We start from the raw sequence: 25,091 nt of genomic DNA, 5'->3' as shown, positions 1-25,091 counted from the left end.
ATTTAATCTGCACAGGCACACTATGGAGTAGGTACTAGTAAATCCATTCTACATAGAAAGAAATCAAGAATCAGAGATTAAGTAATTTAAGAGAACTCAGCTAATAACAAGGCTGCCATTCAAAACCAGGTGTTAACTGAAAAACTGCTCTCCCCAGGTCAAAGATAAAGATCCTTGTAAAATAACTTAAGGGGTGGACCGCCTGGGTGGCTCAGTTGGTTAAGCTCCAACTTCTGCTCAGTTCACGATCTCAGGATTCATGGGTTTGAGCCCTGCATTGGGCTCTCTGCTGTCAGCATAGAGCCCGCTTCAGATCCTCTAATTCCTTCTCTCATTGCCCTTTCCCCGCTCATGCTCTCTCTCTCTCTCTCTCTCTCTCTCAAAAATAAACATTAAAAAAAAAAATTCTTTTTTAAGTTTTTTAAAACAGACTCTCCAGTAGCTTCCTATTTCACCCAGAGTAAATGACAAAGTCCTTACACTTAACTGTAAGAACACTGTAGTCCAGGTACACGGGACCTCTTGTTACCCTTTGCCAGGTGTGCTCCTTCTAGGAATTTGTTGTTTCCTGTTCTTGCGGTACATTCTTCTACATGGTCAACATTCCACATGGTTCATTCCCTCACATCCTTGGGTTTTTGCTCAAATGTCACCTTCTCAGTGAGGTCTTCCCTGACCTCACTATTTAACATCTCAACCTCTACCCCTATGTTTTATTGCTTATTTGTGCTTTCAATTTTTGTGTTTGACTCTCCGCTGTATTCCACTATCTAGTTTATGGGTACTTAATGATACTTGTTGAAAGAACAAATTGAAAGTATGTTAAACCATAGTCATTCAGATGTCTAGTTCTCCAGGTTTATAACTACTTAGTCAACACTTAAGCTTATAAAAAAGAAAGCATTTTCAGTGAAGAGGTGTGAACATTAGTAACATCTAGTAAGGTGAAAACTGAGGAGGAAGTTTGCAGGTATAGAATGACTACAGGCAACTATTTCAAGGACGCTGGCTAAGAAGAAAGGAAATAATTGAGAATATAGGTCCTAGAGATGAACCATAAAGGAGAAATTTTTGTTTGTTTTTAACAGGTGACCTGAGTTTGTTTAAATGCTAACAGTAAGAAGTCAGCAAAATGACTATTAATGTACAAACATCAATAGGATAATCAATAAAAAATGAGCAGGGATGGGATCCAGAATACAAATGGAGAATTAGCTTGGTCAAGAGGTAGAAAAGAAAAAAAAAAATGAGCGATAAATGTAATCAAGTTGGTAAGTGGTGGTAAGAGTTAAGGAAGTGCCCATCTGTTACCTCCTCTCTTCCCTATGAAATAGAAAATAAGGCCATCTGCTAAGCTAGAAGAAAGAGGAGGCTGTGGGTTCAAAGATCTGAAGCCAGTGGAAAATACTAGAAAAGAGACACTGAAGAGAATGCAAGCCAGAGCTAACTAGCAAAAGGGAAAACAACAGTTTAATTCAGCTTTTAGAGCTAAGAAAGTATAACAATCAACCTCACCCATTTTCATCTGTTTGTTCTTCTCATTACTATGAAAAAAAGAAAAATTCAAACACAGAATATAAAGCTTTCATTTGGCAGCTTACCTATTTCGAGCAGGAGACTTCCCAGCATCTTCTTGAACAGATACAAGCCTTGTTGAAAGAGGAGTATTTGAGGAGTCTGGATGAATCAAACTATAAAGAAAGTAGAAAAATATGGAGATGCTTTGGGACAGTAACAAGCAAATCCAATTTCAATGAAGCGCTTTAACATTTAAAGGCTGATTGTGGGGCGCCTGGGTGGCTCAGTAGGTTGGGCGCCCAACTTCGGCTCCGCTCAGGTCATGATCTCATGGTTCGTGCGTTGGAGCCCCTCATCAGGCTTTGTGCTGACAGCTCAGAGCCTGGAGCCTGCTTTGGATTCTGTCTTCCTCTCTCTCTGCCCCTCCGCTACTTGCGCTCTGTCTCCCTTTCTCTCAAAAATAAACATTAAAAAAAAAATTTTTTTAATAAAAGCTGATTGTTTTCCCCTGCAATGATGAAATTATGCATCAGTTTTATTTTATTTTAATTAAGGTAGAAACTATGTTTTTTTACATTAAGTGCATCAAATGCCAAAAGACTGGTAGTTTAAGTATATAGTATGCCCTTAAAATAATACATTGCTTGGATGGGTACTCCCAGCACTCCTTCATCAATCATATACACAAAACTGAAGTGACCTTGGGGGGAAATCCTGAATTCAAGTATTTTATTCTCAGTCCCCATAACCCGCTGGAATAGCACTGCAGAATCGGACAAACCTAGGTCCAAGTGCAGGCTCTCCATCTGACTAGCTGTATGAACTTGGGTCCATCACTCAATCTCTCTGAACCTCAGCTTCTACATCTGTCAAAAGGAGAAAGCAGTGCCTATCTCAGAGATGGGAAAACCAAAAAGAGAATGAACATCAATCAGCACAGAACTAAAATTATTCTACCTTTGACATTAATCCTACATCTCTCAAGAAGCTTTCAAAATCTGGTTTATTAGATGATACTTGCCAATTCTGGGCTCACACAATAGGGCCAGGTACAACTAAAAGGCATTACTAGCTAACGTAAGCAAGAACTGAGAATTCCTACATTTTTTTATTGTTCTATTAAATGTAGAATCAATCTTTAAAATTTATAAAATACATGTAATGTATAAAGAATCATGATGCCACAAATAATAACGCACCATTAGCACTGACTCCGAGATGCTTATATTCCCCTACCCAATCCCGTTCCCCTCTGGGCTCTGAATGAAACTATGGTTGTAAATAGCATTTTGTTCCTTTTCTTTAAGTTTACCACGTTTGTATACCTAGACAGTGTGGTTTTGTATATTCTTGAACCTCATAAATAATCACTGTTATATATGGGCCTTTCTTTTGTGCTCCACATTATGTCCCTAAGATTCATACACATAGAATGTAGCTATAACATAGTAATTCTTGACTACTGTTTAACTTCATTAGTTATATATTAATTCCTCATACCTTTAAGCGGTGATTGATAAAATAACTTGTAAGAAAGAAGTTAATTAAAACTCTAAGCTATTTGACATGGCCAGATTTAGTGTTACGCATAAGAATATAACTTAGCTAACAAAAAACAATCAGAAACTGATGAATTTATGATTCTAATTCAAACAATTCTAGGTAACTTCTAAGAGTTAATAACATCCTTCACTAGCAGGTGATGTAGCATATTTAGACCTATGGAAAAACATGAAATGTTCCTTAGGAAGGCAATATAATTCCATTTACACATATTATAAAAACAAACCTTAAGAGCATTCTCTTTCTCTAAGAAAGCTACATTAGAAATTAATCTCAGGGCGCGTCTGGGTGGTTCAGTTGGTTAAGCACCTGACTTCTGATCTGAGCTCAGGTCATGATCTCAAGATTTATAACAACGCAGAGCCTGCTTGGGATTCTCTCTCTCTCCCTCTCCCCGGCTCGTGCTCTCTCCCCCTCTCCCTCTCTCAAAATAAATAAACTTAAAAACAAAAAGAAATCATTAATCCCAATAACTTCTGTTGCCTATTCAAGAAATATTATCAAGATCATATATACACCTTACACTGTTCTCAGTGCCAGTGGGTAGAACAGTGAGCAAGAATGATACAAAGTCCCTCCTCTTGCAGAGCTTACATCCTAATTAGTCAATATAATCACGATAAACATGCTGTGATCCTTTTGAAGAAAGCCAAAGAAAAAGGTGGGGAATTTGTAGGAAATAATAAAAGAAGATAAATATTAACTGAAGGCTCTCATGGGTCACAAGACTATCTGTAGCTCTCAAATATAAATAAAATTGTAGTTAAGTGATAGTACCTTTGCCAAGCAAAATCATCCTCCAAAAATATGTTGCGGCTGGCTTTTCTACTTCCAACAGGTGTTCGAGGTTCATTTGGATCAAGTACAGACACAGAGGAAGCAGAATCTGAAAGAGCATTCAAGTCTTCCCCAATGGAATTACTGTCTGTGGAATGAGCATAACTTAAGGCTATTTTTCTACAGTATGTGCAAGCTCGGAGGTCCCCTAGGAGGGAAAACAAAAAAAGAAAATTAACTCAAAAGATAACAATAACAATTTAACACAACACATTATATTCTTGGGTTAACAGTTACTCGAGTAACAGGAAAACGTCTTCAAGTAAAGACCACCAAAAAAGAGGTTTTAAAAATGCAAAATAATTTTGTTGGCTCATTTATATATTTTAAAAACCATCATTATGATAAATTCACCCACGCATCCAAATTACCTCAAATATTTATTAATGAGTTAAGAAAATAGCACTCTGATACTAGAAAACTCTGTTTTTAAAAGAGTATTTTTCGGGGCGCCTGGGTGGCTCAGTCGGTTAAGCGTCCGACTTCGGCCCAGGTCATGATCTCGCAGTTCGTGAGTTTGAGCTCCACGTCAGGCTCTGTGCTGACAGCTCGAAGCCTGGAGCCTGCTTCAGATTCTGTGTCCCCCTCTCTCTCTGCCCCTCCCCAGCTCATGCTCACACTCTGTCTCTGTCAAAAACAAATAAACTTAAAAAAAAAAAAAAGAGTATTTTTCAAAAAAAAAAAATGTATTTTTCAAGATTCTAAAAGTGAAACAAGGGGCAGTAGGCTCAAGGAAAAAAGAATTCAAATAGAGTAAATAACCAATACAAATGAAAACAACATATTTTTCCTCGGCAAGAAAAGAGGAAAAGAGGAAAGCATTATGGAGGTCTCCATTGTGAAGTCCTAAGAGTGGCCTCCACAAGGGGGCACCATTGTAAAAACAAACAGAAAATGGGCTTACACACAGTAGGAAGCACATAGGTGAAACTATCGCAGAAATTCTTATAATGAACATTAGCATGGAAATGAAATATTCTTCAGAGAACAAACAAGGTAATTTAATACTCTCATACGTTGTAAATTTTTTTAGAACACAGCCCCACCCAAATATAAGTTTTCATTTCTACCCTGATTTTCTGTAACCACTATTCATGTGATTGATTTTGTAACAGTTTAGTGTACTAAAAAAAAAAAAGTCAGATAACTAAACTTCACAAATAACATGTTATTTAACAATTCTACCTTAATTTTTTTTACCATTAGCATTAGAAAACTGAAGTGACATGGAACAGAAGATTTCTTAAAAGCACCTGTACTCTGTTTTTACCATAATTACTACCAAGTATAGTAAATGGTGTTTTATGAGGCACCTGGATGGTTCAGTCAGTCAAGCGGCCGACTTCAGCTCAGGTCATGATCTCATGGTTTGTGAGTTCAAGACACGCATCGGGCTCTGTGCTGTCAGCTCAGGGCCTGGAGCCTGCTTCAGATTCTGTACCACCCTCTCTCTCTGTCCCTCCCCCACTCATGCTCTCACCCTGCCTCAAAAATAAATAAACATTAATAAATGGTGTTTTAGGTTTTTTTCATTTTAAGACTACAACTATGTAGTGCTCAGTTTTTGTTAAGTTATGCATATATTTTAAGCAAAATTAAATACCACTTGTTGCATTAAAACTAAAGAAAAATATATCCACTGCAAACAGGACTACAAAAAGTGACCTCCAGTCTGGGATAAATGACAGTGTGAGGACATACCACCATCAGCTGACCAAAGTAGAACTGCAGTAAGGAAGTGAAATCACATCCTGCAGAAAGGTCTTTAAGTTCCCACAACAAAGGCTTGGTTTGTTTCTTACTCTAAGGAGAGCTCCCTTAACCAGTCAGCGATCAGAATAAAAATGACCACACCAACACAGTTCAGCCAAGCCTGAACTTGAAAGTTTTCATTTCATGAAGAATCTTTATCAGCAAGTGCCTGCTGAACACATGCCTGTGTTATGTGATGGGATACAAAGATCGATGAGACAGCTCTCCCACCAAAGAACTCAGTCGGCTGCAGTGAAAGACACATCTAATGAAGAAGTTACATGACAGATACAGAGATATTACTGCTACTACCACCAATAACTGTTCGATATTCATTCATCCCTTCCCATGTGCCACACATTATTCCGGGTACTTTTACGTTTACTCACAACTACAACATACAATTGCATCCAGCATGTCTTATCCCATTCGTAATGGGTTGGTTAATTTTATGTGTCAACTTTATGTTTGGTCAAATAGTAGTCTAGTTGTTGCTGCGAAGGGTTTTTATAGATATGACTAACGTACACAATCTGTTGACATTAAGATTACCCTCCATAAAGTGGGTGGGCCTCCTATCTTAAAAGATTTTTGTCAATTTAGCAGGTATAATGAGATAGACTGGTTGCTCCTAACTGCACTAGACAAAGTGGGGGAAAGAAAAGGATGACCTCAGGAAGTCAAATTCCCAGGTCAAGAACTGTACAAATTACCTAGAAGTTCCTATGTCTTCCCTGAAAGAAACCACTATCTCCTATAGCAAAAGAGCTGAAAATCAAACTAAGAGTTTCATCCTGCAAGTGGCTAAATTACAACGCACACTGAATTATTAATCTTGTAGTATGACTGCTACTAAAATAAGGGCACTGATTAGGAAGGAATGGAATCCTGAAAAGTAGAATGGGGATATATGAAAAGATCCTGATGAAGCGGGGGACACTAAACCCCAAAATTCTGCTGAGTCTTCTTTGCCTTTCTTAGCCTTCACACCCTGTCAGAGATTAACCCTGCTTTGCCTGAGAAATCCAAAATGGCCTGAGTTTGCTACCTTACCAAACACTGCTTATTCTCCTCAGGACCCACTCCCACCACCCTCTTTGCTTCTAGAGTTATAACATGACTCAAGTCCCCACAAGCCCTGAAAGGTAAGGTATAGTGTGACCCATGAGAAGGTGCACTACACTCCAAAAGAACTACATGATTTTTCTAACTTACAGGGACAGAAACTCAGGGAATAGGTGTGGAAGCAGACATCAAAGATATAGAATAGTGGAAAGAACATAAAGTAGGACCAAGCTGATTTTTGATATGAGCCCACTAAGCAAAGGTTCTGGATGGAATATCATAGCTTGAGGGGTAAAAAAAGGGCTCTAAGAGTCTGGTTGGTTGGTTGGTTGGCTGGCTGAAACATGGACCAAAAGCAGCCTATACTAAAAGAAGTTGAAAGGCCAGAACTGCCCTGGTATACAATGAAGGAAGGGATGCAAAGAAATAGGAAGATTATAATGTCAAGAGAGGATTTACCAAGCAAGACCTGCTCACTCACCCAGGAGGATCTGGAGCCCATGCCTTTCATGACCATGAGAAATAAATTTGTGAGGGGAGCCCCAGCATCCCTGTAGAGCTTTGCGGTCACTGTTCTCTGTAGGTCAGAAATTACAGTGGGAAAACTGCTGCCACTGAATTGGAAAACCTAAATGCAACGGAGACCATTAGATCCCAGGGTGGCGGGGGCCAAGTGATGGCACTTCATCGCCAATGACAAGGTGGGCATGCATACCACAATAGACAGTAGAGTCAAAGCAGCAATCAGAATAGTCTGACTTATAGGACCTGTGGCAGTGATCATGGTGTTCCTAGAAGCGAATTCAATGGGCAGTCCACTAAATTCTTACTTGATTTGTAGAACTCTAGATCAAGTGGACAGTAGTCTAACTTAAATCAAAAACAGTCATGGCTCCCCAATTCTCAGACTTGAGCCATTTATAGACCTAGAATTCCATGAATGAAGCAGGAAGGCTGGGTCCCCTTGAGGAAGAACTCCACTACACTGCCAAAAATGTATACAGCCTTCCCCAAAGGGACCTACAGCCTTTTATCAGGGTGACTGTGCATTGAGAAAAAGGTTAACAGTCAAACTTTGGGGAAGTTACTGGACTTTGGCTCTTAAGTGACACTAATTCCAAGGGACCCAACATTTTACTGTAGTCTGCCAGTCAGAGTAGGGGCTTACAGAGGTCAGCTGATCAACAGCATTTTAGCTGAGATCCATCTTCTAGTGGGTTCAGTGGTTATTCTGTCATTATTCCTCAGTTCTCAAATGTATAATTGGAATAAACATACTCAGCAAATGGCAGAATCTCTACATTAGTTCCCTGACCTGTGGAGTGAGAGCCATTATGGTAGTTCTGGCCTCCAGAACTGTAAGAAAGTAAATTTCTGTTGTTGTAAGCTACTCAGTTTGTGGTATTTTGTTATGGCAGCCCTGGGAAACTGACACACCAACCATATTAACAAGACCGGATTTTATCCTAAGGGTAATGGTCGCTCTGAAAGGGTTTCAGGCACAGGAATATCCTGACATGATCAAATTAGCATTTAACAAAGAATAATGACCAGAACGTGGAAAAGGAATTAGACAAAGCAAAAAACGAAAGGTAAAAAAAAAAATCTTTTAAAGGCTATAGCCATAATCCTGATGAGAGACAACTGAACTCTGAAATCTGTAGCAGTTTAGTGATGGGAAAAAAAGTGAGTAAAGCTAAGAGGAAGATCTGCATGGTAACAAAAATAATTTGAGAGATGCCGAGAGGGTTTCTCTTTTTGGAAACTTCTGTCCACCTTGCACTCCCAAGTCACTGTATAAATCCACACATCATTATTTTTTTCTGCTTCAACATATAATTTTAAATCTCCATATTGCTACAACTCATGAAAGAACATGAGTAAGATGCAATTTTCTAAAGCACAGTATCATACAACTCAAGGAAGATCTGCACTTTGTAAAATGAAAACTCTCGTGGTAATATACATTAGTAATGTCCCCTAACCATCTTGTCTAACAAATATTAACACTCCTATGGTCTTTGCTAGCACCTATGGCACACTATCTTTTACCCTAGTTATTTATGAACATGTCCACCTGCTTTATTATTTGACTGTAAAGTCCTTTAAAACAAAGCTGTATCTCCCTCACTTGTGTCCCCCATGTCTCACACATGAAGCTCCAAAATAAAAACTGGCTTCACATTGGTCCTGTATTACAACGACTTATAGTTACGATCTTTAAAAACTGTAAAACTTTCAATGAAATGCATTTACCCGTATAGCCCATAAATTTTCCAGGGATTTCTTGATTACAGCAACGACTGCAAAAAATCTGCCCACACAAGCGGCAATGGTGTCTGCGCCTAAAGGTTGTAAATTTCTCACTACAGTCGTAGCACTCTTTACATTGGCTGTCTGGCATCCAGTATTGCTTCAGGTCGCTATCCTATAACAATAAAAATATGAGAAATCGAAAATATGAAAGGATGCAATGACAAATATAGTGCTAATCAATACCCTACGAGGTTTCTTTTGCAGAAACTGACAAACCATTTCGAGAATTCATGTGGGAATTGGCCAAAATGACCAAGACAATCTGAAACAAAAACAAAGTTGAAGGACTTACATTACCAGCCATCAGAATTTATTCTGAAACTATGGTAATTTTAGACAGAAAATCAGTTCAAGGATAGAAAAAAACGGGAGCTATATAACAGAAAAGAGAGCCCTGGTACACCCGCACACATGATATGTGGACTCGTGACAAGATTTATAATGCAATCAGTGAAGAATGGTCTTTCAAAACCAAAACTGGTGCTGGGTCCATCTAGACATCCATGAGAAAAAAATAAAGCTTGACCCCAAAACTTCACATGAATAATGAAGTTTCTTGAAGAAACTATGGAAGACTATTCGCTGACGGTGGGCTAAATAAATACCTCTTAAACAGAAAAGCACTGACTTAAAACAAAAAGCACTAACCATAAAGGAGAAAAAAATTTATAAACTTAAGAATTTACACGTAAAAATACACATTCATAGCTGAAGGAAGTACTAACTGGACATTCTTTTAGGCGGCATTATGCCAATTTTAGTGGGTATGGCATGAGGCCCATAGAAATATTTGATAAATGATCTTCTCAAGTACCTGGCTTTTCCCCTCCATGATTTCCTTGAGGCGTTTTAATACTGTGCTGAGGCTTCGAAGCTGAACAGCTGTACGAGGGTCATGACCTCCAAAGGCAGGCTCTGCTTTCCTTCTTGTGTCTGAGTCAGATTTACCAAAAAAAAAAAAAAAAAAAGCAACCTTGTTATTAGTCCTTACTGTCTATGCAAAAATAAGGCATGTGTGAAGATATATATGTGATGTATAGTGCCTTTTACTATTTACATAAATTTATGTTCTCCCAGCCAGTGATATGGATTGAGAGTTAAAACTAGTCTTTATAGGGGGTGCCTCGGTGGCTCAGTCGGTTAAGCATCCAACTTCGGCTCAGGTCATGATCTCACGGTTCATGAGTTCAAGCCCTGTGTCGGGCTCTGTGCTGACAGCTCAGAGCCTGGAGCCAGCTTTTGATTCTGTGTCTCCCTCTCCCTCTGCCCCTTCCCCGCTCGTGCTCGGTCTCCCTCTCTCTCAAAAATAAACAAACATTAAACAAAAACCCAAAAACTAGTCTTTATAAAGGTAAGAGGCTGTTGGAAGTATTTCTTACTACCATGTAAAACATTGCTTCACAGGCAAGTAAGGGCTACCTAACACAAGCACTGTCTAATAAGACCACTGAGAGTTTTGAGGCCTCTGCCAGATGTACTGCTTAAATGGCCCCAAAATTCATTAATGATTTATTGGGCTCTTTGGTCCCAAGCCATAATCAATACCGGCTAGAAATTTAGCAGAAGAAAAGGCAACCTCTGTGAGTTAACCTAGCTTAGCCTATATAGTCAAACAGTAAGCAACAGTCCAGTTCAGTCTACATACAAACCACCTAAGCCCCATTGAGCAGATGATCAGAAAGTTTAATAACCCAGCCCCCAAAGACTCTGACAGAGTTCAGAACATCCAGGGTGGTAATTTACCCACAAAAGTCCCTCCATCAAGTCTAAACAGATAAAAATGCCAAAGAATTGCTAGAACTCCAATCCTACCCTTTCCTGCCACCTCCTTAACCCTGCATCTCCAACTGGAAGGGATCACTTACACTTTAAATAGCAATACTTATGCCAGTCCTATCAACAGTAAAACAAACCCAAATTCAGTTTTGTAGCCAAAATGGGTGTGCCCACCAAAGCTGTCATGTTATTTCATTTTGCAGCCAGATTACCACTGAAGCTACCACCTATTCCTGGCTCTGGCAGTTACAAAACCTAAGTCAAGCGAAGGTGGCTTGACAAAAAGGCTGACATCTCTGTTAGCTTAAACTCATTAACCTAATAACCTATGGCAGATCAGGATGGAAAATACACCACCTTAAATCTTCTCAAACTCACTTATTTGCTAGTTGCCTTAGCTGTTCTTTGTCTGGGCTGGATGGGACAGAAAGGATTACGAAGAAATGAGAGGTTGGCCTCTAAACTGACAAAGAACTCTAAAGACAACTGAATCACAGAAGTGATTATTGAAACTGTACCTGTTAGAAAACTTAAAAACTTTACCTTTCTATAAATAGTATTACCCTAATTTCAGCAGATAACTCAGATGTGTTGTTACTAGAATAAAAGGTACAAGTATTAGAATGACCAAAATTTTGAATATCACAATATAATAAAAAGCAACTCTCCGTAATTTGAGTTGAAAAAAGAGGTAGACGAAGCTGTTAGAATTCCAATAGCTGTGCTCCCATGCAGGGACAACAAATAATCGTGAAGCCCCTTCTAGCTGCTTAGAGGTATAAGAGAGTACTAATAGCATCATTCACTGGAGAAGGAAGAGCGACACTGTTCCTGGAACCAACAGAATCACAGGTATCCGATGGAGGTGACAGAGATCTGAGAGGAAATCTGGTCTAGCACTCTGCCCTAAATAACCTTAGTTGTTTCTCCTGTAAAATGGATATTGCATAATTAAATGACTTCCCTAAAGTCACATAGCAAGTAAATTGTGGAATTGCAGCCTTTTGTTAGAAAAAGGAACTTGAGGGCACCTGGGTGGCTCAGTTGGTGAAGTGTCCGACTTCAGCTCAGGGCATGATCTCACAATTCGTGAGTCCAAGCCCCACATGGGGCTCTCTGCTGTCAGTGCAGAGCCCGCTTCAGATCGTCTGGCCCCCACTCTCTCTGCCCCTCCCCGCTCATGTTTGTTTTCTCCCTCTCTCTCTCAAAAATAAGCAAACATTTAAAAAAAAGAGAGAAAGAAAGAAAAATGAACTTGATTGGTCAGTCTCAGGCTTCTGAAGCTTAAATGCTTCTAGCAGCTAAGGTAGAATCAAAGAATCAAACGGAGTTGATAAAAGAAAGTAAGGAGTAGTGGAGATTGCAGCAAACTAGACATTACAAGCTCCACCTTGTGATATTTAAATTCAAGTTCATCAAAACACCACGACAAGGTGTGGTAGGCTGTCAGTTTGTAACCCCTAAGAGATTAGATTCTAGTCCAACTCCTCAATTTGACAAATAAAGAAATTCTATGCTTAATTCAGCATAGGATTTAGTCAGACCCCTCCACAAAAACAGTAGTGTTGCCAGAGGTCAGGTTCAAAAGCAAAGGAGCTTACTGAGCTTAGAGGTTAAAGTAAGGATGGCCTCCTTTCTCTCTCCCCCACTTCCCACTTTCTGACTCTTCCTTCCAAATGGCTGATGTAACCCAGGCAGAGGCTCACTGCTCTGGGAAACCTGCAGTGGTGATGCAGCCCGCCCCACTCCAGTCCTTAGGAGGTCGTAAACTGAGTCTGAACTAGCTAGAAGAGCTCTCTCACCAACCACCATTACCTATGCCTGCCCACTTTTCACTCGAGGATCTCACGGGGAAGACTGGCCAGACAAGACAAGATCTGGTGTTCAGGGACACTTGCTGCCCCCTCTTCTCTATTATGTCACCTCTCACTGCCTTTCTTTTGCCCTCTCTAATGCTGCCCCCTCTTCCTCTATTATGTCACCTCTCACTGCCTTTCTTTTGCCCCCTTGAGCTGGGCAAGCCACTGTGCTGAGTTTAATAATCTAACAGAAACTGACTAACATAGAACTCTAACATAGAATCTAACATAGAACTGACTTTGTCTAGTCTCTCATTCAGACACTGATCCCCAGCCTATACTCATCAGAAAAGCATGAAAATGAAGGAGATGACTACAGTAGACCAGGACAGAGAACAAACAGGCAAGAGCTCAGCTTATCCAGCCACAATGACAGTCCGCATCCCAACAAGGACAGAAGGACAAGAGCAAGGGGCAGCCCACTAACGGAGTTGAGAGTTCTGCAGCCAGAGGCATGCACACCACATTATACTAGCCATCCCAAGAACAGATGCAGAATTAATTCACAAAGTTGAAACTAACCTGTATTCTCCTGGGGATGTTGCAAACTGTTCTCTTCTGAAACCCAAGCAAGTAATTAATCAAAAAAACAGTCAAGATATCTGTGCTTGGCCTAAGTTAAAATTTAACAAAATGCTTAAGAATTTTTTTTTTAGGTATCAACAAATTCTTTCACTATCTAGGTAACAGTTTCATGAATTCTGAAGAGCACCTGACTATTCCAAACAGCAGAAAAGTTAAGTCACTAAATAACCTGGGAAACACAATGTCTGGAAAAATGTAACACACAGAGAAGAATGAAATAAGAACACTGTCTCACCTAATACTGCTGAAGATCGCCGCTGGAGTTCCTCATTAAGCTGTTTTTTATAAGGTGTAGGTGACCTCACAGACTGTGTTCTTGAAGGGAGCTGAGGGCTGGTCCAACTTCCACTTAGAGAGGGCTGCTCTCCCTGGCCCCCTTCCACTCGCTCTGTAGCAAAGGAAAGCTTGGCATTATTTGCAAAACTAAGACTCAGAGTTCAGCAAAGAGAAGGAATAGATAAAACTGTTCTGAAGATAATGTATATACGTAATATATGCATAACTAAAAATTAGCTTAAAAAAAAGATATTCAAGAAAGTGGCAAAATTATGGGCCAATATTTCTTCCTTGGCATGTGATCTTCAGTTTGTTTTACTTTTCATTAGAAATACCTTGAGCATATTAAAGGAAATAGAATGTAAGCTTCACACAAAGGCGAATATTTTTTTTATCTGCTTTGTTTATGGGATAGATCCCATGCACTATTAAAACAGTGCAATAGTGGATAATAGGTACTCAAAAAACATTTGCTGAATAAACAAAAAGATTATTGTCTTATGATGACTAAATATAATGTGTAATCCCACATGAGATCCTGGAACAGAAAAAGGACTTTAGGTAGAAACTGAAGAATGAATAAAACACTTACTTTAGTTTATAATACTGTGTCAATAATGGTTCATTAATTGTAATAAGTGCACTATACTAACGTGAGATGTTAATAACAGGGAAAACTGGGTGTGGGGGTATATGAGAATCCTGTACCATCTTCCCAATTTTTCTGTAAATCTAAAAGCAAACAATAAAATTTTTCTAAAAAGTCATTACCTTAAAAATGGACTAACAGGAGATTTCATAGAACTTTAAATTGACTACTAATTAAAGTCAGTTAATACTGGAGCACCTGGGTTGGCTCAGTCAGTTCCAGCTCTTGGTTTTGGCTCAGGTCATGATCTCACAGTTCATGGGATCAAGCCCCCTGTCAGGCTCTGTGCTGACAGTGCTGAGCCTGCTGGGATTCTCATTCTCCTTCTCTCCTCTGCCCCTCCCCTGCTCTCTGAATGAATGAATAAATAAATAAATAAACAAACTTTAAAAAAGTCTGTTAATACTATTAAAATTTCTTCTGAACTAATTAAACTATTAACCCTCAAGTTCCTTACAAGAGGGATTACTTTCTAATGCATTTCAAATAATACAGCCAAATATAAAGCAGAGATAATAGGCCATATTTTTTTAAATTTTTTTTTAAATGTTTATTTACTTATTTTGAGTGACAGAGAGAGAAAGAAAACACCAGCAGAGAAAGCGAGAATCCCAAGCAGACTCCATGCTGTCAGTGCGGAGCCCAACGCAGGGCTCCAACTCAGGAACCGTGAGATCATGACTTAGGCTGAAGTCAAGAGTCAGATGTTTAACTGAATGAGCCACCCAAGGCGCCCCTATTTTTTAAAATTTTTCTTCCAGGTAAAAAATACCTTACTTCAAAAGAGCTCACTTAAAAAGTACCTTTTCCCTTCTAGTTATGGAATGAACAAGTCATGGATATAAAAGATACAGCATAGGGAATATAGTCAATGGTACTGCAGTAACGCTGTATGGTGACAGATGACAGCTACACTTGGGGGAGCGGGGTATAACTTGTCAAAATCACTATGCTGTACACCTGAGACTAATGTAACATTAGGCGTCAGCTATACTTCAATTAAAGAAATAAAAATAAGCAAGATCCCAATTAAGGAACATTTTGTAAAATATTTGGCATGTTCTCTACAAAAATGTCCATCTCACAAGACAGAGAATAGGAGACAAAAGATAGATGAAAACTATATGCAGTATGTAATCCTGGACCTGATCCTGGAATGGAAGTTTTGAGGGCAATGCATTTGTTTGGAATACAGACTGTTGATTAAATAAAAGTCCTGCATGATGTTAAATTTCCTTATATAAATAGGTAAAAAGTATCTCTTCACTTGATATTATTACACTTACATCTTAATCTAACAGGTTTAAGTCAAGAAGCATGCTGACAGTTTCAATTTTGGAAAAATAGGAATCTTTCCTCCCAGGTGCTGAGTCTTCTAGTTTTATGGCTTTAATTAAAATCTTTTGGCTATTTACCCCCATAAAAACAAAGTCCATTCTGTGAACTTAAGAAAGTTGAAACATATTAAGAAACGAAAAAAAAATGCTACCTTCAAAGAGGGATCTCCTTTTAACATTATTTTTCAATTCAGACCTTCAGTTACCAATAACTAATAAGATTACAGGGAAAATTCTAGCTTTCTTCTCTTGAGCAGCAAACCCCAGTGACCGATGATTAAAGCTATCTCCTTGTTGATATTTCACATTCTTGCAAAGACACAGCATGAAAGCTGAGCTGAACAAGAGAATTTTAGAAAATCAAAATTACAGGTTCTCTGATCTGTAAGAACAAGTCTTACCTTTGTTAAATCGAAAGAGATTTACAAAAGAACTATACGCTGATTTAAAAGGAGGTTCGTCCTGATCAGGAGTCAAAGGTTTAAAGTGTGTGAGATGAGAAGGACTAGTAGGAGATCGAGGCAAATCATTAGCCGAGTCCAATGTTGGGGAAGTCTTATCATCTGTGGCCATTTCATGAGTCTAAAAAACAAAAGATAGGAGTTGCTAAGGAAGCCCAAAATTTGATTCCAAACAGCATACCTAAATATCTGGAAATCTGACTCTGAAAACTCTGATCTCTGAAACCAAAGAGTAAATAAATCTAGTTTAGTATATATTGCAAATTAAGGCTTAAAAACACTGTAGTCTAGATCATAAGGAAGGGTGTCAGACAACTGAAACTACGATTACACAGCCAATCTAATTTTCAACATTGCTATTTAATCTACAGAAAATATAAAAATTATTAGTAATTTGGAGGTAAGGTACAAATGTGAGCAGGAAAAAAGAAATAAAAAGCATTTTCACATAATTTATATCTTTTCCATTTTAACATTTTTTTTGGAAAAAGAGATAACTCAACAGCTGTTTAAAGTTATAAGGAAAACTGGTTTTACACAACCATATTAATTCCTCAAAAAATTTTTAATTTATTTCAATTTTTCTTTTAAAAATATAAAACATAAATATTTCCAAGAAAAGAAAATGAAAGTCATCCCTTAATGACATTTCTGTACAACCTCAAAGATTTCTTCAAACTGTGCCTCATCTCCTCAAGAACTATTCAAATCAACAAACTGTTCCTGTCATCTCTCCTCCTAGGCACGTGAATCTGGTTTTTCTCCTTCTAAGCATAACCTCATATAGACATTAAAATGAAGATCTTCAAGAGCTTTTTTTTTTAAATAACCAAAAATGATAGTTCAACCAAAGTAGTAAAGGTAAGCACATCACCAGATGGAGGGTAGAGAAAAACACTGATGTCTCTTTTCTGCCGTATTAACACTTCAAATTAATGACAACCATGAACTATGCATAACTGTAGTCATTAAAGTACTATAGATGACTTTTGATTTTTGTCATCTACTTTATATCTTACAAAGAGGACATCACACTCCCACAAAATGCTTTTCAGTTTCAAAATCGTATCTACCACCTTGTTTTAATTTTACAAAAATCCTGGAAAGCGCACAGAGCTGGCCTTACTACACTTTGCCTTTGAGGCAACCAATGCACACTGAACCTAAAGTGACTTTCTTGAGGGTCACACAACTAGTCAGTCAGTGGTAGAACTGTAATCACACCCCAAGTTTTATCCCAGAATTCCTCTTTAGATCGAAATTATTATTGTAGCTCTTCACAGACTTCAATTCCAGCCTATCTAAATTCCTGATTAATAATTTAATTGATTAAAGCAGAAATGAAACCATGGACTTGAACATGATTTGGCAATAAATGTTTATTGGTATGGGGGGGAGTAGAGGAGGAAGAAAAAGAGGAAGGAGTGTTGAGGAAAAGGAGGAAGGAGAGAGATGGAGAAGAGAGAGGAAGGAGGGAGAAAGGAGGAGAGGGTGGGAGGGAGTGAGGGAGATGGAGGGAGACAGAAAGGGTCTCTAATACCACCTTCTATTGGGGAGAATAGTCAACAATTCTAAATTATCATGACAATCCATATTCCAGCATAAAAGATTCTGAAGCAAGCTGCTAAACGAATTCGTGTCAACTCAAAATGGGGGGGGGGGGGGAGAGAAAAAGGGGAAGAAAAAAGAGTACTAAAGACAAAGGATTGTGTGATTGCAACAACCACCCTCAGGCTTGGAAAAACAGTCCACATTCTACTGTGACATAAGTAGCATCTGAAGCAGAGTTAGCAATCTGCATGAAGAATCTCAGCGTTACTACTGAGGGTCACCCATATACAAAACTATTAATAAGCTTTGGAGATGTGAGCATAAAAATTACCATGAAAACGCTCAGCAAGTGCAGTCTCTGAAACATAAACACAATCACATAGCTAATCTTAACAATTTCATAATGACACCAGCATCTTGAAAAAACTGCCTTACAACTCTTATTCTCTGGCAGCTTAATTACTGTCTGGGATATAAACTAGGCCTCCTTGCTGACAGGCAATTAGAAATATTAACCTGGCCTTCCAAATGCCAGTACTTTGCCTCTTATTTCAAGGCTACCCCACCACACACTATCTCGGTGATGAAGCCAATGTGAAGGCTAATCAGGTATTACACGTAGAACACAGGCCAGATCCACTAGCCAATTTCAAAATATAGTGGATGAAAAAATCCAAGTATCAGCTGAATAATTTCTAAATACAGTTTTTAAAAATACTCAAGACATATCTAATAATGCAGGCCAGCTGAATACTAGAATTGTCAGTTTCCATCAACAAAGATTTTTTTGTTCAATTTTTGACCAACATGCCAACAGAAACACTAAAGGAAGACCACAACGTGATCCACATTACTCTTCCCAGAAAGCAGAAAATGGGAGCCCACAGGAAAAGAAGAAGGGAAAGTTGTTTTGCTCCACAGAACAGACGACCTGCCCAATCTTTGTCAAAAGCTCAAACCCAACCAAAACAAACAAACAAACAACTAAGGTTATTTTTGAATCCTGATAGAATGAAAGTTTTGGAGTGGCAGAAAAGGAGATTCAAATAAGTTTGAAATAAGAGAGTGCAAAACCAAACCACTACCTCTGGTTTTAAAAGAGTATGCACTGAATCAATAAATGATAATTTAACACATACCTACACATCTCAGATAAACATAAATAACTTGCTTTCTACAGAATTCTAGCACTTCTCACATTTCTTGAATATCTTAAAAATAATCTCTACACTGGGCATATCTTAATTCTCTAAAAACATCCATCGCATTTCATCCTCACGCTTTTGCTGGGAACATTATAAGCAAAGGTAAAATACTAAATGGGAAATCAAGTCTCCTCCTCAAGAGACTTTGAAACATAGGTAGTAATGGGATGGACTCAAGTAGAAGAAACAAATATTTTTAAAGAGGTCTGTTCATATTTGAAAACCCACTACTGGTGTCGTTTTCTGCAGCTCAAGAACTTTCTTTTTCAGTCTATGGATGCACCTCTGACACACAGACTAGGAGCTGATCCATCAGAGAGGGAGGAGGAACGGGACTGTGCACCTCCGAAATAAGCTGAGAGACGTGGGACAAGAGAGGGGCAAGAGAACTTCAAATGTTTCCAAGGAAACCTCTTCAAGAACAGCCGCACCCGGCTCCCAGACCAGGGGCAACCGGGGAATCGGGGAGCCGGCTTGCTGCGGGTACCGGTTCTCTGCCCTTCGTTGCCCAGCCTCGGCCACAGTCCGGCCTCCAGCCACGGTGGTGAAGCTTCAGCTCTCGCCTTCACTTCAGCCTTCCCCTCGGCTCTGGCCCCGGAGCTCCCCAAACCGGCCTTCTTCCTTACTCTCAGCGCCAGCCGGCCGCGCGCCAGGCCCCCTCCCTTACCTGCGCCTCCCGCCTGGGCCCCGCCGGCCACCCTCCACCCCGGTCGCCGCTTCACCCCGTTCAGGCGCGGAAAGCCAGCTCCGGAGCGCAGCGACGGGAGGACTCGGGCCGCCGGCGGTTGCTGCAGGAAGCAAAGCCACTTACATGGTTGATGCGGCTTCTCCCTTCCCCCGAAGGCTCCGCCCCCTGTCCCTCCTTCTCTCCAATCCGCAATTCTCCCGGCCGCCGGCTCCGCCCTCTTCTTCCCGTCCGCGCCACGTTTGGATCAGACGCCCAGGCAAAAAGAGTCGAGTTCAGATAGAGTCGTCCTCGACAGCTTGGCTGGTTAGGCCGCCTCCTCCTTCCCAGAGGAAGGCAGGGCGACTGCATGGGTGAGCGTCACGCGTGTCGGGTCACCGGACGGGTGCTGGCTGGGCCACCGCGGTTACCGTATGTGTTCGATGACATGGGCTCTCGTAATGTGTTACCGCGCTCAGCGTTCCTAGGGACTGACACTCAGGAGAGCGACGACTGTTGTCACACTTAAGTGACTCCGTCAATAACTGGCCAGATGACCTTAAGCAAATTACTAACTTCCTTAGGCCCCTGCCCTCTTAACTGTAAAATGGGGCTGATAACAATACCCACTTCACGGACAGTTTTTTTGAAGATTAAGGAAAACATGGCACGTAAAGCCTTTGGCACAGCGCCTTACCCAGAGTAAGTCATGGGAGCTCTACAGCTAGTGTTTTCATTCAAGTTGTGTGTTGCCAAGACTGGGTGCCAAGAAAATTACCGAGCCTGGTCTTGCTCAGCCTGGCTAGCATTAATCCATCTTTTTGTCCTGCTGTGAGCGTTGTGCCCTTAGCTGAAGACAACACGCCAAAACCTGCTGACCCCAACGGTGGGACTTGGCAGGGAGGTCAGAAAGTTAATGAAACCCAAAGTGAGGTGCTATTTTAATTCAATTCTCCAGGCCCTTTCCTCAAGAGTTTTGGCAAATCCCTACCCAGTTTTCCTCGAGTTGCCCTCCTCAGCGGATGGAGAATGGCGTCAAAACCTGAAGGCTGATATCACTACAGGGAAATCCCGATCACCATCCTCAGCTGGGTCCCTCGGCAATCATCCTCAGAGTGGGTAGTCTGCCCCCTCTCCCCTCCGTCACTACTGTTCCACATCACACTGTTCCTCGTGCCCCATTACCTGGACTATTGATCTCAGCAGAGAATCTCACCTACCTGAGTCAAAAGGCACAAGCTATTGGGTGTGACCTGTAACAAACCTCCCACATATTTATGATTCTGTCTATTATTATGATGGTACTATGCTTATATTCCTTCCTGTATTATGTATTAGTTGTATTTGTACTGAAAATAGCTTTTCCTTTTCTTCTTTTTTATATTGATTCGTATTGTTCAATTCATTAAACAAGGAGGCCATCAGGCCACTAGTCTGAGACTTTTTTTCTTTTTTTTTTTAGAAAGAGAAAGAGAATGCCCATGTGTTGGGGAGGGGCTGATGAAGTGAGAGAGAGAATCCGAAGCAGCCCCCAGTGCAGAACCGAACTCGGGGCTCAATTCCAGGACCCTGGGATCATGACCTGAGTCGAAATCAAGAGTGGGATGCCCAACCAACCTAGAAGGCCCCAGAATGAGATGGTTCTAATGATTGAGTAGCCTCTGTAAGTAAACCAAAACAAAGCCTAGAATGCCTCAAAAGTTATGAATTTGAAACCTAAGGACAACCAATCACCAACAGCCACCTAGGCTTTCCTAAATATGCAACCGCCTAAGATGTGGTCAGTCAAATAGTGTTCTTGCTTTGCTTCTGCCTCTACAAGTCTTTCCCCTAGCTCCCATCGGTGGAGTGCTTCCGATCATTTCGCATTTGGCAGTGTCCGATTCCTGCTCAAATAAACTCTTAGAAATTTTAATATGCCTCAGTTTATCTTTTAACGGTATCAGTACAGACTTGTGTTTTTTTTACACTGTTATGATTCATTACTGCCACCACTCTTTTTGATAGTCAAGTTGTCCCTAATTTGCCCAGTGAGAGGCCCTTCAAGCAGCTCCTGTGTACATTTGACATGCCTTCATCACTTTTTGAGCACTTCCTTACTTTTTTACCCAATAAAATATGCCAGACTCATCTTGAACTATCCTTGATCTAAAATTAGTTCTGTAAGGATCCCTGATTCTCTTTAGTAGGAACACAAAGATATTTTTAAAAATCATGAGATTCAGGGGCACCTGGGTAGCTCAGTGGGTTGAGCTTCTGACTTCAGCTCAGGTCATGATCTTGCATTTCATGAGTTCGAGCCCCGCGTCAGGCTCTGTGATGACAGTTCAGAACCTGGAGCCTGCTTCAGATTCTGTGTCCCCCTCTCTCTCTGCCCCTCCCCTGCTCATGCTCCCTCTCCTTCTCTCTCTCAAAAATAAATAAACATTTAAAAAAAATCATGAAATTCAGTTCTGGCTAGGAAGTAATGAAAGTGGCACTCACATTCACTGCACATGAAAACATAAATAGGTATATCCCTCCTAGAAAATGATTTGACAGATCTAACAAGTGCTTTTAAAATGTTCATACGCCTTGATCCAACAATTACAATTCTATCAGTAGTGCCTAAGGAACTGAGTCGAGTACAAAGTATAGCTAAATATGTTTTTCACAATTATTCAAAACAGTAATAAAAAGGAAACAAATTTCCAATGAACACAAATAACATGAAAGTAATATAGTCAAATGATGGGCAATTAGGCAATCATTAAAAATTATGCCAAGACTTTCTAGAGCATTCTTCATTTCATGATCAATCTTCTTGAAAAAGTTTTGTCTCCTTTCCCTCACCTCCCTTTCAAACTTCAATCCTCTATAGTAAGGCTTCTATCAGAATCATTCTGATAGATTTATGCTTCTTAAGGTGCATTCGTGAGGTCTTCCTACTTGCTAAAATTAATTTCAGGCTTTGTCTTCCTTGCCCTCTCTGTAGTACCCCCTCCTTTTTAGAAACTTTCTCTTTGTTTCCCATCAGTCTGTGCTGATTTTTCTACCACCTCCTAGATAATCCTTGCCATTGTCTTTTGGGGGCCACTCTTCCTCCACTTAGCTGTTAAAGGTATTGAGTATTCCACAGAATTCTCACTGAGGTAGACTTTCCTTCTTACTGTATACTTCTAGTTTATGACTTCTTAAATTCTATGGCTTCGACTATCAACACATGCTTGTTCGTTTGCTAGGGCTGCCATACCAAAATGCCACAGATCGGGTGACTTAACAGAAATTTACTTCTCACAGTTCTGGAGGTTGGAAGTCCAAGATCAAGGTGCCTGCAAGGGTTACTTTCTCCTGAGGCCTCTGTCATTGGTTGCCAATAAATGGCCACCCTCTTGCAGCCTCTTGACATGATCATCCCTCCGTGCATACACATGTGTCCCAACTTCCTCTTCTTATAAAGACACTAGTCCAGGGGCACCTGGGTGGCTCAGTTGGTGAAGCATCTGACGTCTGACTTTTGATTTTGGCTCAGGTCATGATCTCATGGTTTGTGGGTTCAAGCTCCATGCCAGGCTCTGCACTGATAGTGCTCTATGATAGTGCTCTAATACACTCTCTCTCTGCCCCTCCCCCCTCAAAATAAATAAACTTTAAAAAAAACACTAGTCAGATTGGATTAGGGTCCACCAATATCACTTCACTTAACCTTAACTACCTCTTTAAAGGTCCTCTTTCCCAACACAGTCACGTTCTGAGGTACTAGGGATCAGTGCTACAACATACGAATTTGAGGGAAAGAAGGACACACACTTTAGCCCATAACAATGCTAAAGAGTCTCAGATTTCTCTCTCTAGCCCAGACACCCCTCCTGAACTGCAGATGCAGCTAAATGCCTCCATAACATCTCTATCTGGCTGTCCCACAGGCATCTCAGATTTAACACATCTTAAACTCAACTCATGAAAATCTGTGACTCTGTATTTGTTGAAGGGCACCCTGTCACTCAAACCCCATGCCCAGAAATCACCTTTACTCTCCTTTCTCCCATAATCTTCATGGCCAATAAATGTCAATAAAGTGAATTTCCACAAGGTAGAATGTTGCACTGCATTTTTTTTAGATCATCAAAATGAAAACACAAATGCCTTAGACTATTTCTGACAATCCTGTTATCTGGATGAGTGTCTCATAACCAAATACTGACAGAAATTTCATAGCCCATGTTTCTATTTGTGTGTACAACAGTAAATAGGACCAGCTCCTATTAAAATATCCAGATTTTTTCATTGGCCAAATGAAAAACAAAAGATGTCAAGGCATGCAATATTAACAAAACAGAAAAATGGTGTGCTAAATGAATTCTCACACGACACCCAGAATAGGCAAGCTAGATTCAAAACAGCAAGAATGTAAGCAAACATCATGTGTTACATTTAGTTAATGTTGTCAATGGGTAATGTATTATCTTATAGTTTTGTTTCTAGTCATTTTGTCTATAAATTTATTTTTTAGTTGTATAAGAGCTATCAGCATAAGGAGCATATATATATACCTAGTTTTGCATATACATATATGCAGTAAAAAAACCAATTCTAGGGACCTACAAGAAAATATTTTCAATGAAAAAGGCTGTGTTATTGGCTTAGGAAACACTGTTTTAGGATGCTGAGATTCCCATCCATAAGTGTCCCACAGTGGCTCAGAGCCAAATTTGCAGCCCATCTCTAGAAGTGTTTAGGATCTGATGGAATACATTTTGTGATTCAATTCATCTTGGTTCTGTATAATTTACTATATGTATTCTACCTTTTCCTCATTTTCCTCACATATATTCAATGTGTTTTATCGTGCTATATTGTGTTATTTTGAAGGCTTCCCTAAATCCTTTCTGAAACAAGAAAGAATATACTTTCAGTAGTAGGCAAAGGGTGAACCTGATATAAAATGAGAGTAAGTTTACAATCTCAGGTGACTTTGGATCTCAGATTCTAGATGAAAATACAAGCTTATATACCTCTATAATCATTTCTACAAGAATAAATGGAGGTAACTGCTACTTTCCATTAATCCACTTCAAAAATCAAGTGCAGGGCACCTGGCTGGCTCAGTGGCATAGCATGTGACTCCTGATCTAGGGGTTGTGAGTTTGAGTCCCACCTTGGGTGTGGAGATTACTTGAAAATAAAATATTTTTTAAAAAATCAGCACATGCAATGCTATGTATCCCCCTCCCCCCCCCCGCCCCCCCGCCCTTTACTTTTCTCTTGGGAAAAATACCAGTGCCCTCTAGTGTTCAAAATGTACCTTGTGCAATGACCTTCATACCGGTTTATCTTCAGAGTAATTGTAATCCGATATTAGAGAAAAAAATGTTTTATTATTTATTTATTTTTTAATGCTTATTCATTTTTGAGAGAGAGAGAGAACGACGCAGGGGCAGAGAGCTGTCTGCACAGAACCCAGCGCAGGGCTGGAACCCAAGGACCACGACCCCAAGATCATGATCTGAGCCTGAGCCAAAGTGGGCTGTTTAAATCGACTGAGCCACCCAGGCGCCCCGAGAAAATTTTTTAAAATAAGTTTTGGGACACTGAATCCTGGGCAGTAATATACAAGCATTACAACCACTACAAATCACTGTCTAAAATGCCCCTCCCCCATGTTTTCAAGAGTAAGGAATACACAAAAATAATTCCT

General features: G+C 40.0%; 1 protein-coding gene across 8 annotated transcripts in view; it reads right to left on the bottom strand.

Moving 5' to 3' along the window:
- The window catches only part of PIKFYVE (phosphoinositide kinase, FYVE-type zinc finger containing), an 87,427-nt gene that overhangs the window by 62,106 nt on the left and 230 nt on the right, over positions 1–25,091 (bottom strand). The window contains exons 1-8 of one of the 8 annotated variants that reach the window (XM_042949974.1): positions 19,562–19,731; positions 15,935–16,115; positions 13,507–13,659; positions 13,209–13,244; positions 9,866–9,984; positions 8,992–9,163; positions 3,859–4,066; positions 1,602–1,691 (exon numbers count right to left, since the gene is read on the bottom strand). In XM_042949974.1, the coding sequence (XP_042805908.1) occupies positions 1,602–1,691; positions 3,859–4,066; positions 8,992–9,163; positions 9,866–9,984; positions 13,209–13,244; positions 13,507–13,659; positions 15,935–16,106 (950 nt within the window). In that variant the 5' untranslated portion in view covers positions 16,107–16,115; positions 19,562–19,731. Of the gene's footprint in view, positions 1–1,601; positions 1,692–3,858; positions 4,067–8,991; positions 9,164–9,865; positions 9,985–12,642; positions 13,069–13,208; positions 13,245–13,506; positions 13,660–15,934; positions 16,116–19,417; positions 19,538–19,561; positions 19,732–25,091 lie in introns of those variants that run through there. The other 7 variants (XM_042949969.1, XM_042949966.1, XM_042949970.1 and 4 more) reach the window with 7 other exon arrangements.

The sequence above is a fragment of the Panthera leo genome, chromosome C1 (genome assembly GCF_018350215.1).
Source record: "Panthera leo isolate Ple1 chromosome C1, P.leo_Ple1_pat1.1, whole genome shotgun sequence".
In the NCBI taxonomy this organism is placed as follows: Eukaryota; Metazoa; Chordata; class Mammalia; order Carnivora; family Felidae; genus Panthera; species Panthera leo.
Note: the sequence above shows the minus strand (reverse complement) of the source record. Positions and strands in the feature narration are given on the sequence as shown.